Source organism: Prorops nasuta, unplaced genomic scaffold, assembly GCF_024137725.1.
Source record: "Prorops nasuta isolate Cenicafe-Biocafe unplaced genomic scaffold, Cenicafe_Pnas_1.2 PNAS00010, whole genome shotgun sequence".
In the NCBI taxonomy this organism is placed as follows: Eukaryota; Metazoa; Arthropoda; class Insecta; order Hymenoptera; family Bethylidae; genus Prorops; species Prorops nasuta.
This window is the reverse complement of record NW_027116807.1, coordinates 5,608,510-5,627,602: the sequence shown is the minus strand read 5'-3', so window position 1 is coordinate 5,627,602 and position 19,093 is coordinate 5,608,510. Positions and strand designations below refer to the sequence as shown.

At 35.9% G+C, this 19,093-nt stretch overlaps 1 protein-coding gene across 7 annotated transcripts; it reads left to right on the top strand.

Annotated features, from left to right (window-relative positions):
- The first annotated feature begins 931 nt into the window (after window positions 1-931).
- On the top strand, window positions 932-17,904 carry LOC136776648 (serine/threonine-protein kinase Wnk-like). 7 transcript variants are annotated; one of them, XM_066732344.1, is made up of 22 exons: window positions 932-1,134; window positions 2,281-2,832; window positions 2,908-3,047; window positions 3,425-3,680; window positions 3,785-4,058; window positions 4,127-5,253; window positions 5,340-5,512; window positions 5,607-5,985; window positions 6,058-8,234; window positions 8,324-8,552; window positions 8,791-8,988; window positions 9,491-9,565; window positions 10,019-12,129; window positions 12,211-12,637; window positions 12,715-12,843; window positions 12,915-13,283; window positions 13,364-13,553; window positions 13,648-13,736; window positions 13,804-13,868; window positions 13,946-14,103; window positions 14,187-14,204; window positions 14,277-17,904. In XM_066732344.1, the coding sequence occupies exons 2-22, from the start codon at window positions 2,593-2,595 to the stop codon at window positions 14,921-14,923; spliced, it is 9,471 nt and encodes a 3,156-aa protein (XP_066588441.1). In that variant the 5' UTR covers window positions 932-1,134; window positions 2,281-2,592; the 3' UTR covers window positions 14,924-17,904. The 7 variants fall into 7 exon arrangements, with proteins under 7 accessions (XP_066588441.1, XP_066588439.1, XP_066588440.1 ...); XM_066732342.1 differs by having other exon boundaries at window positions 9,494-9,565; window positions 14,187-17,904; XM_066732343.1 differs by having other exon boundaries at window positions 13,666-13,736; window positions 14,187-17,904.
- Window positions 17,905-19,093: the final 1,189 nt, after the last annotated feature.

Here is a 19,093-nt window from a genome sequence, read left to right as displayed (position 1 = left end):
GACCCCACCGCGGCTACCACTTGCGTCTCGTGTCGTGTCCCCCATTGACGGCTATTCCCATATGCTATTCCCCTATCACCTAACATTCTAAAAATAATTTATGAACGCGAGTGTCGTATTTGAACTTTTTATTAAAAAATTACCAATTCTCCTGCGAATTTTATATTTATATATTTGATTCAAATTGGTATTTTATAATGTTTTTAGAGAGATTTTTTTCGACCAATAGGCGCTTGAATGTATAACCACTCATATTTAAAGAGAAAATTACGGCGTTTGCTTAATTCCAAGGATAACAAGTTCGACCTTATAAAACTCTATTGTAGGTTCAAGGAAACCTATGTAAGATTTTCATTACTAAAATTCTCTTGAATATTTTCTTACTTTTCTTAAATTCTTTAATTCATTCATAAAAACAATTATCGTCTGTAGTAATAGTTAAGAAAGTCTGTAATCATAATTACCTTTTTTTCTCTTCATTTTATTAAGAAATACAAGATATTGCAAATTAATTTCTTTTTTCAGTTTAATTTCCGCGTTCATTGTAAAATTAGTATTTCATCCATTAATTATATTAATGTTTGAAAATTCAATATATATATATACAAAAAAATAACAATAAATAACGTATTTATTCTGTTGTAAAAGAATTAAATAAATTCACCGTTTATGTTTAAAGGGTATAATTTTAAATTACATATATATAAATTAATGTATATGGAAACCCGATTGACTCAGTGACTGAAGTAAATTTATCCAAATGAAAAATATAATTAAGTGTTCAAAAATGGAGTACATAAAATGCAAAAAGGCGCCAGCGCAGAGGTAAACCAACGAAAGTAAGTTTGTGAACACATCTCTCTTGTGTATGGAGCCAATGGAGCTCTGAGCTCTATTGCACATAGCACCGCGAGGGTGCGCAGTGGCTAGTAAAAAAAAATGGTGATTATTTGGGTGTAGTCGGGCAATTTTCTGCAACACAAATGTGGGAGTACCGGCTCATTATGGAATCACGAGTGCTGTTAATCGGTGCACCGCAAGATTAGTATGACGGGTAACCTGTTTAAGGTAACGGAAAAGCTGCCACTAAATTCCTACAAGTTTTAACGGCAAGATCCAAGGTTCTAGCGAAGAGTGGGTATACTATTGTTCACGCATCTCCGCATGACAAGTGCCCACCACCTTTTATCCCTAATTTATGAGTCAAAAATTTCTCCAAGGTCCCTTCCTTTTCAGAAAACGCCAAGACCCTAAGCAACTCTCGCTTCCCTGATTCACTCATTGCCAGACAACCCGTAAAATACCTTCTGACGCGATATTTTTGGGATAGATGTCACATTATCATGGTGCTTATCTATGTGCGTGTATAAATGTGTGCAGTTATTTGATTTTACCCTATCAATGTGTCTGTCTGTTCTATTAGTCCATCTCCTACGATGTACGCACTTACCATGTGTTGCATTTACATGCTGTGCATTCATTATATGTGTATTATATATATGTAGACCCTCTATACTTATGTATATTATGCATAACTACATATATATACGTTTATATATATATATTATACAGCGCAGTATACATACAAAAGTCACCCATAATTTTTTCGTCTCACCAACACAGCCGTAAAACTACTTTTATAGCATTGACTTTAATTTTTCCACATTAGCAAACTTCCTTTTTTCCCTTCTAAATGTTTACTTATTTACATAATTTTCCTCATTGTTCATTACCAGTGGAGTTTTACTTGAAATTATCCTTTTTTACTCACTGTTTGTGTAAAGTTATTGTTGCATCTATATAAATCTCTTATACATTATGCATACAAAATGTATCATAGTGAAGAATCAAAACTAAAGTGTATAGCTGTGCGATCACTGTTGTGTTTATTTTGCAAATTGCCAATGTGATCACCAATATATGTGATAGATCTAAATTTATGCATTATACACGGAGGTACATATAAATATTTATCACTCATTGATAATAAAACACAGAGCTAAATGATAATTAGTATTAATCCCACTACCTTGTTTAATATTACCATTGAGTCAGAATATTAGGTATCATATGAATCATTTGTGAAGAATGTTATTTGTCAAAAAACTTTAAATACCCTGGTATCTCTATCTTCTTTAAGGACTGAACATAAACAATTGACTAAAATAACTACAATATTTTTGATTATGTACTTCATAGATTTGTTGTTTTCATTAACCTTAATCCTTTTTATACTTCTGTTACCCACTATCTTATGGTATCAATTTCTTGTGGTTTCAGATTTTTTCAATTCCCATGGTACAAAAATCCTATTACAAGATCAATGTTGCAGCTATATCTTGGGCAAGAAGAGTTTAAGAAAGGTGTATATGTAATTGCATTAAATTGTATATACGATTCAAATAGACTTTATACAGTAAACATTTTTAAAGACAAATATAAAAAAATGCTATAGCTTATTACCATTTAAATGAGAAAAATGAAAGTAAATGATTCTCATTGCAAAATATATTCTGCAAAAATTAATAAAGTATCGTATTTAAAAGTGAATGAGTTTTGACATAGTGAAGTCTTAAAAGTTGGATACGTGCAATGCCGAGATGTTTTAATGAAAATAAGGCAGTCAGATCGGTGAATAATAGTCAAAAAAATAGTGAAGTAACTAAAATTCTGTTAAGAAGAACTCATGAGTCTATAATTGGAAATCCATTGGAATTAAATGAAGATTCACCGATTGTTGAAAAGTCACATAGAAGACTGAGGTGCGATTTGAGTCCTGTTCCAATAAGCTCCAACTCTAATAATATAAATATAAAACTATTAAATATAAAAGTGAGTTATATAGTTTGATCTAATTACAGTTTTTCAAGTATATCTTATACATCCTGAGTAATCATTTTATTTTAGAGTGATAGAAGTATTCGTCAAGATCAGGTTTGCTCCGTGTCTGGTGGGTACAGAGAAAAGGAGAAAGAGGCTAAAAAGAAAGCAGCTATAGGAAACACAGTGCGGGGAATCCTCTCATCTGGCCACAGCAGGCAGGACAGGTATAATGATGTCTGTATCAAAAATCATGCTTCTTACATTGACATTTTATGCTTTGTTTGTTTAATTTGCCTCCTAATCTACTTATAATTCTTCTAATTTGCATAGTTTCTAGCTAATAAAACTAATATACATCCTTCAATATATCATTTGTAAAAATATCATGCAGTTGAAAATGTGAGAAGAGAATTCAAGAACATTTTATAAAAATATTAGATACAAAGACACCAGTATACTGTTAAGTTTTTTAATAATTGTTTTGTAGTCAGTTACTTTACTTTTCTTCTTACATTTAATTCCTAAACTCACTGATTTTAATTTCTTAGCAATTAGATAATAGATTTGAGTCAGTTGAACATAAAGATTTTGTTTATTTTAGGTATGATACGAATAGGCAAAGGTCGTCAAGTGGAGCTGGTGGAGGATTGTCAAGTTTATGTCCTAAGCTGGTGGCCAGTGGAGGTAATAACGCACAGGGTAATATTGGCTTGGCAGTGGGCCACTTAGCCTCTCAAGAAGCTAGTGGATCTTGTACCACTGTAACAGCACAGAGAACTCACAATCACAGACGCCAAAGAAAGCTTTCTATTGTATCGCAAGCTGGATCTAGTTCTAATAGTTCCAGTGACCGAAAGGTATTTGTTAATTTATGTGAACATAAGCCAAAAGTTAATAGAAACGTTGCCAAAATTAATCCATGAATTTTAATAATATATTAGTTCTAATTTGACTTATGCAGGTACCGCAGAACGTTACTCGCTCGTCTGCAATTAGCAAAAAGAGTAGGGCACATCGTGCCAGTTTAGACTCCAGTACAGATTCATTAGGCTTAACGAGTAATGGAGTTGCCACAAGTTCTCCATTCGTAAAGAAAAAAGGTGTAATTGCCGTACGTGGTTCAACGAAATCGAGTTCTCAAAGCCTAAATTTATCCTTGGATCATGAAAATGATTGCAGTTTTAGTGACGCAGAGGAAGCTATTACCGCTACTGAAAATGTGTATAGGATGTCCGGTAATAATTATATTAAAATTACCTAAGTTTATAAAGGGGATGTAACTTTATCGATTGTAATTTTTTAGAATGTTCTTCTACACCTACCACCCCTGTTATTAAAGTAAAATCTAGAGAAAACAGTCAAGAGCCAGGAAGCAAAGGAAAAAGGGCTCTAATAAAAATTGACCAAACATCAAAAGGCAATGGAGAAAATGAGGATATTATGCCAGAGTGTGATTTTCCTCTGGAATTCTCAGGTGTAGTGGAAGAAGGATCAACAGTTACACAAATGGAAAAGGAGAGAGCTCCGCTTGATAAACAAACGAAATTTTTAAAGTCTACCACAAGTTTAGAGCTTATTGGAAGTAAGGAGATCGTCGCGTCGAATCTAAAAAATATAAGTGGTACAGAGAGAAACATGACTGAGCAACAAAATTTTAGCACTATTAGTAAAGAAACAAGCATAGAAATGGCTTCTACAAGTGGGAAGCCGGTAGTATCGTCAAATAACAGGGAAGAAAATTCCGCAAAAACGGAATTAACGAAACTGTCCCATTTAGAAACCTTGGCTGACAATTCAACAAGAAGAAGCAGTTCTAGTGAAAATCATTCAAAAGAAGAGTCGCTAAAGAGTACTCGCTTTATAACATCGACATTGTCGGAAGACGCGATTGAGACTGAAGCGAAGGAGGAAGCAGCACAAAGGGAAGTGGTGGACGAGGTAACAATTTATGATGAGGACGATAACGGAACTAGCATAAGTGACATTGTTGCTGCGCAAGCACTTCACGAATCTTTAAGCAAATTAGGCAAAGTACCACCTATAGACAAAGAAATTACGATGGTCAAGGACGAAAATCCACGAGATGAGTCAAAAATTGTCAAATCTTGTGAAAAAGAAGTAGTAGGACATGAAGTAGTTGGTCAGGAAGAAACTGTAGAAGGATTTATTGGTCCTCTACTCGACGAAAACTTTAAGGCTGACGAAAAGTTAACGCAAAAAACGATGGCTATGGAAGAAGTCCGCAATTTACTAATGAAAGTCAAGGTGCAGACCGTGGAAGATGACGATGATGAAGAAAAAGCTGTCGGTATTTCGCCAGATGGAAGATTCTTAAAATTTGAAGAGGAAATTGGTCGAGGAAGCTTCAAAACAGTTTATCGTGGTTTAGATACACAAACAGGAGTAGCTGTCGCTTGGTGCGAACTTCAGGTTGGTCGAAATAAAATTTATTTGGTAAATCGCTGGAGTTGAAATAATTTTGCAAATTCGGTTTAAATAATCGCCAATTTTTATAGGAGAAAAAATTGAATAAAACAGAGAGATTAAGATTTAGGGAAGAAGCAGAAATGTTAAAGGGCTTGCAGCACCCGAATATTGTTAGGTTTTATGACTATTGGGAAGTAACGCTTACACGAAGAAAATATATAGTACTAGTCACTGAACTTATGACCTCAGGAACTTTAAAGACGTAAGTTAGCATTAAGAATCCATGTGCAAACAGGAAACTACTATCAATTTTTATTTTTATCTTCGACTACTTAAATTAATGTAATCAATTACAGGTATCTTAGGAGATTCAAGAAAATTAATCCAAAAGTGGTAAAATCATGGTGTCGGCAAATTTTGAAAGGACTTAGTTTCTTGCACTCAAGGTCACCGCCCATTATACATCGTGATTTAAAATGTGATAATATCTTTATCACTGGTACAACGGGTAGTGTTAAAATTGGTGACTTGGGATTGGCTACACTGAAAAACCGAAGTTTTGCGAAAAGTGTGATTGGTACACCAGAATTTATGGCACCCGAGATGTATGAAGAGCATTACGATGAGTCGGTTGACGTTTATGCTTTCGGCATGTGTATGTTGGAAATGGCCACCAGCGAGTATCCTTACTCCGAGTGTACTGGCCCAGCTCAGATTTATAAACGCGTCGTATCGGTAAGGAAATTTTTTCCACTGAATTTTCATTAACTTATTAAGTACGTACTTAAATCATTTTTTCAATTATAGGGAGTCAAACCACAAAGTTATGACAAAGTGGAAAATCCAGAAGTTCGAGATATAATAGAAATGTGCATTCGTCTGAAAAAAGAAGAAAGGCCACTCGTAAAAGATCTTCTTAATCATGAATTTTTCGCCGATGACGTAGGTTTGAAGCTGGAAATGATATCACGAGACACTGCAGTAATTGAAGCAGAATTGTCCAGGGTTGAGTTCAGGCTTCGAGTCTTAGACCCGAAGAAACGAAGTAACAAACATAAAGAAAACGAAGCGATTCAGTTTGATTTCGATATTCAGAATGACAATGCTGAAGAAGTAGCATTAGAGATGGCGAAATCAAGTCTGATATTAGAGGAAGATTCTAAGGCAGTCGCGAAGATGCTGAAATCTCAGATTGCAGCTTTGCTGAGAGAGCGTGAAGAGCGAAAAGCTAAAGAAGAGAAAGAACGCCAAGATAAGGAAGCTGCTGATTTGACAATTGCCGGAACTGATAATCTATTGCAGCAACAACAACAGCAGATGCTAATTCAGCAAATGCAATTACAGCAGCAGCAGCAAGCCCCGCAGCAGCAAATACAATCCGCTATGGCTGTGCAGATGCAAGGATCAGTGCAGATACAGCTGCAACCAAATCAAATTCCATTGCAGCAGCAACAACAACAACCGCAACAAATACAACAAACCGTCCAGCAAACTCAACAACACACTCTGCAAGCTCAACAAGTTCAACTCGTGCAACAGCCGGCGTTGATTCAACAACAAACTTCAGTAGTGCAATCACAGCAAGCACAGCAAATTCAACAAGTTCCACAAACTTCTCAAGTTCAACAGGTTCAGCAAGTTCAATATCAGCAGCAATACCAGCAGCAGCTACAACAGCAGTTTCAGCAGCAACAACAACAATTTACACAACAAATTTCTCAGAATTTAGGGGCCAACTCTCCTCAGTGTTCGACGCCTCAGACTGTACCAGCGCAGCCACAATTTCCGCAAGTCTCTCAGCAGATGCAGCAACAACAGCAACTTCAGCAACAGCAACAAATTCAACAACAGATGCAGCAGCAGATACAACAAGTTCAACAGCAACAACAAATACAGCAGCACATTCAGCAGCAGCAGCAAATACAGCAGCAACAAATTCAGCAACAGCAACAGCATATACAACAAAATTTACAGCAGCAATATATTCAGTTAAACCAGATGACCGTCCCTCAACAGATTTCACACCAAATGCAGGCGCAAATTCCACCGATGCAAATATTGCCGCAGCAGCAACACATTCAGCAAATACAGCAGCCTCAGCAGCAAGTTCAATACGCGCAATCTCAAATTCAGCATGTACAGCAAGTGCATCAACATCCGGTTGGTTCATCGCCAGTACAAAGTCAACAATTTTACCAACAGGGAGGAGGTAGCAACGCCAGTTATTCCGGACCAGCAATATATCAACAAAACGTTCAACAGCAAATATTTCAATCTTATACAACGTCGAGTCCATCCGGGCATGTGGAAATGATGCCTTCTGGTCAAACTAGCCAGCAAATTTACGGAAATTTGCCTGGAAATTCGGCACCTGCCTCTCAGTCTTATATTCAGACGAGCACTCAGGTGTCCCAAGTTCAAGGCTCTCTCCAATCGGGAATAAATACACAAATTCCAGGAAATTCAGCACCGACTTCTCAGTCTTATATCCAAACTAACGCTCAAGTAGCTCAGGTTCAGGGATCGGTACAATCTGGAATCAGCATTCAATCTCCCTCGACTATTACTCAGGTGCAGAACGTACAGATAGCGACGTTACCGAATATGCAAAGTACCCCTTCGATAATACCCAATAATGGGCACCAGTCGCAGGCTCAACAGAATATTTTGGTTCAGCTGCAATATTCGCAAAGTGCCGCTGTTATACCAACGTCCGTACCTATAACGTCGGGAATAAATGTTTTGGCACAGCCACCCAGCAATTTACCACCACAACACCAGCAGCAGCATTATATCTCAAGTACAGATCAATGTTCCAACACTGACAGAACGACTTTAACGAAACAAGATACGATGGACTCTGTACAATCCCTGCCGCCAGATGTTTCTATACAGCCAGAGCCTGTATCTACTACCACCTCTAATTCTGGACAAACTCCACCTGGGCAAGCCACTTCTATCCAAACCAGTTCCTCTGCTGATGGGTAGGCTTCATCATAGAAATTTAAATCTTTGTTTATTTTTTACATCCTCTTTTATTGTTTTGGAATTTTGTACATTGAGGATTTTTTAGGGCTACACCAGAAAATTCTGAGAGTGTTGTAGCCCCAGAGAGGGGTAGGGTGAAACGCTCCGGTACAAAACGCAAGAAGCCTGGTATTAAATTGACTGTGTTGTCCGTGAGCAGCGGTGAGGGTCAATCAATGACTGTCGAATGTCAACTTGACACCAGCAAGCAAAAGACTGTTACATTTAAATTTGATAGAGACGACATGGTGCCCACTGACATTGCTAATAATTTGGTAATACTCATTCGCATTAACTCTCAAACTTGCTACTAATTTATTTTCAGCACGCTATGAAGATTTCTGAAAATAACCACAAGCATTTAGTGTCAAGCCTTCATAGTTAAACTTTAATTATAAATAGCTTGTGTTGAAATTGAAGTCTATATAAACCATGCTAAAAATATAAAAAGCACGTTTGTTTCTTAACCATTCGTACAAAGCTTCTTTGTAATCGTTATTCAACTATTTTTAGGCCGCAGAGAATCTTTTGCCACAATCACAATGTGATACTTTCGTCGAGCTGATAGAGGATATCGTTAAACAATTGCGACTGGATCCTACACGCAGTTTACCTTTAGTTGCGCATGGGCCACCTGACCAATCAGCTGGTGGTAGTCCAGTGACAAGTCGCCGCCCTCGTGATCGAGATCACAGTCTTGACACTTCTAAGGTGATTCTTATGATACTGATAGTTATAGAAGAGACAACATTGCGACCAATGATAATAGTGAAGGCTCATAGCAACAAATAGATTAAGACGAAAATTTCTATTAAAAAGAAATTAGTCTAATCCTAATGTCATTATAATCATTTTAACTTTATCGTTCCAAATAATTAAACTAACTGATCAGCTTACTGAAACAGCTCTTATATTCTTGAAAGTCAACCAATTAATGTAATTCCTCGTGTATTTAAAGTAATTTTTAAAATGTTATTCGGATCATGTAAATAACATATTACGAGTTAATATGCTATTTAAAACTCATACCAATCACTGAATTACCGTGTAAATTCTTATTAAAATAAGATCACTCAGTTCCATATGTCACTATAATCATTTTAACATTGCCGCTAGAAATAATTAAATGATTTAATAAATTTACTTGAAAATCTCATGTTATTTGAGAGCTCTTATTAATATAAACGGTGTGTATATGTCGTTTTGGACGCAGCAGGTGAGACATGGCTCGCTAACTCGTCAAAGCAGCCACCGTTCATCGTATAAAGTTCACCGTAGACACCGCTCGGTGAGTTCTTGTCCCGTTCCCCAAATTGATGTGAACCTCCCAACCTCCTCACTTTTCACAGTTTGTGCATCCTTTTTATATTTGCATTATTGTCATTTCATTCTGCTTTCCTCTCACAGTCTCACCAATCACATCCAACTATTTCAATATTGTATTCGAAAACAAATTTTGTATTTGTGTGCTGCTTTAATTTTATAACTCATTTTCTGTTCTTTTTGGATTCCAGCCATAATTATTTTTTGTATCTAGCAGTCCTTCGTTTCAATTGTAATTACGTCTTCAATCTCTTCGACTATTCTTATTATGTTATATTTATTATTATGGAAAGTACTTTCCATATATTTAATTTTGGTATGATTTAAAGGTTTAAATTTTATTGCCTTGGTTTTGTAATGCATTTTTGCAATATACTGCCTGTATTCTTCAGTAATAACAAAAGAGTATTTTTTTCAGAGAGACGAAACTTCAAACACTTCAACGCCGACGAAGTTCTTACCAATCGACCAAATTATTTCTCACATTAGCAATGTGTCATTGGAAAAGCAAACTATACAAACCCCGGAAGTCCAAGTGGCTGTTGAGAGTACGTCGGCTGAGGCCTCCAGAAGGTCATCGACGTCGACCCAAAATACTGACACTTTGACACCGACAAATATGCCAAGCGAGTTCACCGATACCCACGAAAGTATAACGTCGGCAATATCTCCTGACACTGTACTGGAAACACCTTCAAACGAACAGTCAGCTGCCCAACAAGAGAAAATTCAAGAAACACTTGTAAATCAGACGTCAGAGGCTAAAGAGGTTGCTGTAACAACAACAGAGACAACTGATACACAGGAATCTGAATCGAGCAAAGGAAGCTCATCTAGCATTGCTACACAAGAAACTAATGTAGCAGTACCTCCAGTACCAACCAGAAAAATTTCTCGATTTTTGGTCAGTCCTGTAATCGAGCAGAATTCTTTACGCGACTCTGAGGCAGCAGCTGAAGTAGTGGACCAAATCAATATTTCAATTGAACAGACTCAAAGTAGAATAAAGCTAGTAGAGGGACCCGTTAAACAGGAAGAAGAGAAAAATTCACCCGAGACATCAAAGACAGAATTAGTCTCTCAAGTGTATCAGCCACCAATCGAACAATTGGACAGTGCTCAAGCACCGATTCAAAAACCACAGACCGTATCTCAGTCACAAACACCAGTTTTCACAAGCGGGCAACATACTGCCAATAGTGCTATACAGCAATCTCAGCAAACGATTGTTCAGTCGTCTCAAGTACCTCAGCCAGTCTTGCAAATAAATCCACAAGTGCAACAAGTATCAATGCCAAACGTTGCTCCTTTAGTTCACAAGGAAGCTCCAGGTCAGCAAAGTCAATTAAGTGGGATAGTAATGCCAGCTCATTATCAAGCCCAACCAATGGGTCAGCAGTCAATTTTGCAGCAAACTATTCCAGTTCAACAGCATGTGGCTTTTGACCAACAAAATCAAAGATCCCTGCAACAATTTGTCTCTCATCTTCCACAGCAACAATATCTCATTCTCTCTGGGCCAATTCAACATGTTCAACAATCCAATTTGGATGATAGAAATCGCAGAGCTTCAAACATCTCCGCCACAACAAATTTATCTTCGGATTGTCAAACCGCTGAATCGACAAATACGTCGATTGTTGGAACACCAGTGCAGCATGTCCAGCAAATGATAGTTCAGGATACGTCAAACGGATCTCTAATACAGCAAGGTGTGATTGATCCTATCCAGCAGCAACTGCAGAATACTCAGCAAAACGTATCTCAAATTCCTGGAGCTGTTTCGGTCCCTGTTACAGGCCCAATCGCTATGCATCCCATAACCAACACAGAAGTCGCACCAAAAGTCATAGTTAAAACTAAAGAAGCTTCGTCCACTTTACCAGATCTGGCACAAAATCTAGCGAATATTCTTTCAAATCCAAAAACGAAGTCTATTACACCACACTCAATTTCCGGGCACGATCAGAATGTCAATTCTAACGTTGGGACAGCTGTAGTTCTAGATTGCAAGCCCATTCTTCAGCCTGAACAATATTTTCAACCCATTCAACCCGAAATTAGTCAAACACAAATGCAGCTTAATTATCAAGGACAGAGTATTCCGGTTCAAGGTCAACAAAATGTTCAACAGCTTCAACAAGGTCAACAATTTCCCCAGCAAAATCATCCAGTCTTATCTCAGCCAGTACAAGTGAATACTCAGCAATTGGACTCTCAGATGCACATGGTACAACAAAATTTTCAAGGTATTCAAGGTCAAGTACCAGGAAATCAAGGAAAGTGGATAGTAACTACAAGTCAGACAGTAGTGCAGCAGGCAGTACCAATTCAACAAGTACAGCCAAATCAATCGGTTTTACAGCAAATGTTGCCTGTACAACAAATACAGCAACAAGTATTGGAATTGCCATACGATGCCACAATGCTGGATCAGACTCAGCTGCATCTAAAACTACTGGAACAACAACCGGCAGGAAAAATGTTTGAAACTGAAAAACAGGATGGTACGAATCTGACTAATAATAGGTGAGACAATTGATATAATTTTAATAAATTACACTTGTGGTTAACATTATATAACTAAAATCATATTATTTAAAACTATAGTCTCAGGCGGGCCAGCTTGGAAGGTCAATTGGTCTCTTCGGAAACTGAAGCCTCCAGTCACGATATAACACCGGAACATACGTTGATGGAATCCGTAGATGCTGCAACATTTGCACAGCAGCAAATTTTGCAACAGCAGCAACAAACGCAGCATCGAAAGCTCAGCCAGCAAAATTCATTGGACAAAATGTCTGATATTGGTTCTGTCGGAGGTGGTACAGGGCCACAAACAATAGCAGATCTGCACCAAAAACTTGTGCAATTAACTAGTCAGCCATCGGAGTCGTTAAATGTTGGAACTCCACCGATAAGCTATCCTGCAACACCCCACAGTCATCAAGTAGTAGGTGGATATGACACGTATATGCACTCATTACAACAGAAATTAGTGAACATTGGCATGCCAGTCTCCACTACACAGAATGTCGTAAGCAACAAAAAAAACTAAAAAATACATTACATTTCAAATTCAATTCGCTTTCATAAACTTTTAATGAATTCCAGGGTCCCTTATCTCCTCAAACTACAATTCATTCTTCACTAATGAGCGAACCTCATATAATAACAGGTATCGAGGGTAGTGGTGTACTCAATCAGGAAGGCTCCATGCAAAATTTCGGGGTTCCTCAAGGAGTATGTTAAACGACCAATCAAGCTGTTTAGCAATTAATTTTCTATGACTAAATATCGTTAATATTTTTTAGAATACAGAGTACACTCTTGATAGCCCAACTCCTAGCGGAACTATGGGATCAGAATCGATGAGTCCAAGTAAGGAAAACCCAAAATTGCGGATGCAAAGACCAGGTTCCCGTTTACAAGAATTGGAACAAGAGCTGGCTAAGATCCATCAAAGAGGTCCAGTCCTTTCGATTACTTCCCCGCACCCATTAACACCTCCAGTACCTATATTAAATCCTCCCCAGTTGCACCAACCAATTCAGAATATGCAGACTTTATTAACTACTGTCGTCCCGGCAAACGTGCCTGTCGCTACGGTTACTCCTAATATTGTTACACCTAGATCTGGTAGTAATACACCCATACAAGCTGAGCTGCAGGACAATGCTGAGGTTTGTAATTACTTTTTATGCTACAAACATATCAGTTTACTTACATGCGTACGGGTGTGTGTGCATTTGTCTTTATGTAGAAATCCACCGTGGGTCAGCCTATAAGAAAGATATCAAGATTTATGGTCTCTAAGGTTGCTGGACCTCCTAGTAGTGATGCGACTACTGTGCCCCAACAACAATACGTTGATATTTCCAAAATGCTTCATCAGGAAGATCATAAAATGGCAGAACGACATAGTTTTGTGCAACACGTGGAAGATTCTCATGGTAAAATATTTTAAACTACTAATTTAATGCAAATATTTCCTTTATCCATTTTAAACTGCATTTTTTTAAAAAATGGTAATACAATTTTTATAAGGTGCCCCTATGCAAATAGCGTACAGCCGTGAAGGATCTTTACCACCACCAGTGCAACCGCTTTCTTACACCAATGTACTGACTGTCGAGGTAAAACATATTTGTTTAATTATTAAGATATAATTAAGGTTAATTCATAATTAAATTATTTTTATAGCCGGAGAGGGAAGATAAATATTCCGCACTTACACCGAGCGAGGAATATCAACTACTCATAAAAAGGTGAGATTGAAAATTAAGTTTTCAATTTGTATCAATTTTTGTTAATAACAATTATAATGATCATATTTTTATATTAGGCAAACGATGGAGCTGGAGACACTGCAGAAGAGACATCGAGAAGAATTGGAACGATTTCAACAGCATCAATTACAGCTTTTGATCAAACAACAAGCCAGTGCACTACATCATCAACATCATCCACTTCTTTACCACACTGTTACTACGAGCGTAGCAGGTAAAAATAATTTGGTCACGCATCGACTTTACGAATCTTGAATAACTGATTATTCTTAATATATTTAATTCTGTAATTTTCAGGCCAAACAAGACCTCCAGGTATGGAAGATTATTTAATGTTCAGCACAGCTCCTCAAACCCCTTTACAAAAAGGCTCAAATCATTATCCAGATACCGAGGAGACTTTAAGACTGGCGATGCAAAAGCTGAAACAGACTCCAGTACAATGTTCTCAGCCAACGGCAACCGGCATACCGCACGCTTATGTTATTCCAATTCCTGTAGTGCCTTCCGAGAACATGCAAAATCCAGCGCACGTCAGCCATTCTCACAGTCACGTTGAAACGGAACCAGAATCATGTCAACCTCAGTACCAATTCACCCCGATAATTCCCGATGGCTCCAATACCGTTTCAACCGCAGGTGCTATGGCTAGTACCACGACGCCAATAAGTTCATCAGCTGTTCAAGCCTTAATGACTTCGGCTCCTATAAACTCCACAGCAGCCACTGGCAATTTTATCCAGTACCACGAAGCCCCAGCTTTGATGACTCCGGCGCCTATAAGCTCCGCAGCCACTGGCAACTTCATCCAATACCACGAAGCCCCAGCATTGCAGAACTTTCAGACGTTCAGCTATACGCCACAAGGCTTCTTCCTGCCAGCCGGATACCGTCTTGTTTATGCACCGGCTGAGACCTCCCAGCCCCCCACTCCAGCCACTCCGCACATAGGAAATTCCCACGACGGAACTCCTCCTGGGGAACCTCAGCACACCAATGAAACATCATCCAATCCTTCCAAAATTGATCAATAACGCAAATGCCAGTTGCATATCTTGCAGTCAATTCATATTCGCGAATGGATAATTATGGATAAAGATGGAGTCTCTGGAATTTTCCGTTATCGTCAACTGCTGCCTCTGTTTGCCATGTGTATAATAGTCCTATTTACGTGTTAAGGAAATAAGAAAACCGAGGGACGGGATTTTCTGCATTAATCTTTCATAATTTCTGTACTGACTTGTGTTCACCGAACTCGCTTTCCAATTTTCTTCACTGCTACCCGCTAAAATTCCGTAAGGCGATTTTTCCTAAATCTTCAAACATTGCTGATAAGTAGATTTTTGCTGCTATTAGTTTTCAGACCTCTTTGGAGTTTAACCGAAAACAATCAAGATTTTAGTTATAGCAGTGCAAAATTTGCATTCCTCATCATTATCAGGATTTATCGACATGGTTCCACGATTGAATTTTAATACGTCCAATCGGCCATGGTTGGAATCTCTTCATTGAACTATGGGTGAAAGCAGTGAAGAATTGAATGCGATCGGGAAGTATGCCAGTCAGCAGTGGGCAAGGTTCAAAAAAGGTTTTCAAGAGCCTTCAAATATCGGAGTTAGAGGCCTTTATATACACTGTACTCTCATGTAATGGATCTTCCTTGACTGGAACGCTTAAAAGACTATAATGCTTTTGGCTTCTGCGTGATACAGTCTATACTTGTACAGGCCTCAGCTAGTCTAACGATCGAAATGGCAATCCCCATGGCCATTCTGCTCGATATATATAACTGTTAATGTGTATTTTGGACGTTTCTGAGTGAAAATGGTACTATTCGGGCAAGTATGCTATGCGAAAACCGTATAAATGTTGACATGCATGTATGAAGAGAGAGGGAGAAAGAAAACGAATGAAAGAGGAATTGAATATGAACATAAGAGTGATGGTGAATATGCGTGAATGAAGAAGAGACCGAGAAGAAATATAATTAATATAGTCACTGTTATGCTTTAATGTATTTCTAGCGATTTTACCTACTTCAATTAAAGAAAAGTGATGTGTTACTAGTTAGCAATCCTATATGACTTATCAACTATTGACTGCAATCACCATCTTATTTTTAAAAATTAATTCTATATATTTTTAGCGCCTATTGTATTTATCGATTTATAGAGAGAGTTTTCGTATAAATGCACTTATGCTTTAATGAATGCATTTAGAAGAAGAAAAGCAAATGTGCTGACAAGCAAATTTATGGTTTCACGTGAACTTGTTGCGGTTAGTTGGAATTTTTAAGGATACTGTGAAAAAATTATAAAATTGTGGAAATTGTCTTCGTATAGTGCGCTCTGTAAAAAAATCATTTTCATGGTTTTACAGGTAAACGATAGACCAAACAAAAATGTGTTAAAATTGTTTATTCGTATAGTGCATCAGTTTTATGTAATAATAATTCTCAGCAATTAATATATTTGCGACTGTATAAAAGCAAAGTATGTACGCTATAATTTTACTTGTAAGTGCATTTACAGAGATGTTTTGGTATTATCTACAGGTAAACGTTGAAACACTTCGAGGATTATGGCTTGAATGCATTCATGGCAAACATAAAAAGAATAGCAACAATTTAAGACTGGTGTCGTACAATTTTTCAACTAGGACAATTGGTCAAATACTAAATATCTCTGAAAAATATTTCATTTTAACAAATCTAAATTAAGAGCATTTTTAATTCTCACTGAGAAATTTCCAAAATAGATAAAAATTTATATACCATTATGATAATTTCAAATTTATATAATTTTATCTAATTTTTACAAATTTGATTAAAATCAATGCAAATAATTTAAAAGCTGTTTTATTTTAATAAATTAAAATTGAATAACGACTTTAAACTAAATAGGCGACTACATGCTTTTTATATTAAACTATTTGATGACAACAAAAATTCGAAAAATGTATTATTCTAAAATACAAAGATTTCTTCGGTTTTTGTGACTACAGACTTAAATTGTTGTACAGAAAAGCCTCATAAAAAGTTTTGTTTACTCAATATTATTATTTTAAACGAGAAAGCTTCAAATACATTATGCAATGTTAAAAATGAAGGGTCGAAGTAATAAATTCTTTTAATATTGCATAATTAACTTCTTGTTTATATTTTAATCGTGGTAAATTATCTAAGTTCTTGAATTTGTTAAGAAATAACATTTTATAATCGATTCAGCGAATCCAAATGTACTGTATTTTTCAGAGAATAATGTCCGTTTAAACAATCAATTATATTGTTTGTTTATTATCTTATACTGAATGTGTATAGAATGACTAAATTAATCGTGCTCATTATTATTATACTTATAAAAAACAACAAAAACAATGTGAAATGAAGAGGGAACTATCCGATTTATGCGTATTGCGCAGTCTTTATTTAAATAAATATATTTTTGTTAATTAAACAAAAAAACAATTCCACGTCTTCTATATGAAACTAATATTTCATAAACAATAACAATTTAACTTTTAATTAGAATATTCTTTTTGAATGCCAAAATTGTTTTATTTTTAAGAAAATATCGTGTTATCTTTCTCTCCTATTCATTATTATGATTAAAATAAGATCAAGAAGAAAATATTTAAGAATTCTCTTGCAGTAGTCATGGGTAAGTTAGTATTGAAATGTTATATATGCTTGTTCAGAATAAAATATTTTTATTTATACATAGCGGTGGCAATTCTTTTCATTTATTGCTTAAGTAAAAATAATCTTTAAATGATGGGCTTCCATAATTATATAAAAATCCTATCATTGCAGAATACAATTTGTGATAGATTCTTGATTATAAGCACTCAATTGTAAAATATTGCTTTTCATTCAGGACTTCATTCGTACGATTTTTATTTTCTAAACTAATTAACTTCATCTTCGTTAATTTTTAATAAAATAAAGATGTTGCATTTTAATTTTAATTGGGATTATATCTTTGCAATGTCTCAATTTAAGTATAAAAGTGGCGATATTATGTAATAAAATATGTAATAAAAATTGTAATACTAAATAATTATACTAATTTTTTATGCCTTTTTCTACTAATTGAGTTTAAGAATTAAATGGGATTTAAGATAAAATTTTTTACTCCTATTGGTTCAAAAATCTGTCTAAACTCAGTTTCATATTGGAAAATTTAGTTGGTGGAAGCAGACATCATCTTATTTATATTTATTACTTATAGCTTATATTATATAATTATACAATACATGAATAAGTAATGTCAGGGATCAATGTATTCGAGCAAAAGACAAACTGAATTTTTCCAAACTTTTTTGATGGCAAAATCGAAAACTACTGATCTACCACACTTCCTTCATTTCGAGATCCTCCAGCCGGATGTGACGTCAAAACTCTATAGTCTTGCTATACAAGGGTAATAAGGCAAGTAAGAGTAGGAGTTATACTATATTATTACTACTAGAATAGGATTTTGAGAAACATATAAAAAAATAGGAAGGAAAGGGAATGGCCAGTGCATTATGAAATAAAATACAGATAATCCTTAAAGAGAAATGTTTCGAATATTGTATTTTTTTAACAAAAAATTTAACCAAGAAATACATATTTTTAAAAATTTATCTGACTGATGAACTGTTATTAATCCGTTAGCAGTCAATTGCGATTGTGAAAATTATATTTTACACATTGCAATAACTCACACGAAACATTAATAAATAATTATATCTATTTCAAATAACGTATCCTTTTTTGTATATATAAACAGATTTAGTATATAAATTAAGTTTATACTTATCTTTCACTCTTAAAATATTTGATCAGCAAAATAAACACGAACATTGAAAAACTAATATTGTAGGTACAAATATTATCAGAGTTTATACCACTTGTTATATTATAAAGAAAATGCACATGCAATTAGTTTAGAATATTTTAAGCATAAAATTGTATAGGCAAAAAGAAACTAAATATAGGCACGTAAAAAATCCTCTATTCTCTTTTTTTGAAAGTCATTAGGTCTTTACATATCTTTGTTTTGGCGTTTTTTAGTTCCAATTCGACCTTAAAAGAATTGTGGATAATTTAAAACCTTCATATGTAATCATGACATAAAACAGTTAAGATCGCTTATAGTAAACTAAGTGGGACAGAGGGGATAAATTTGTATGCCCAGTTGTCCACCACTCTTCTTTTCATC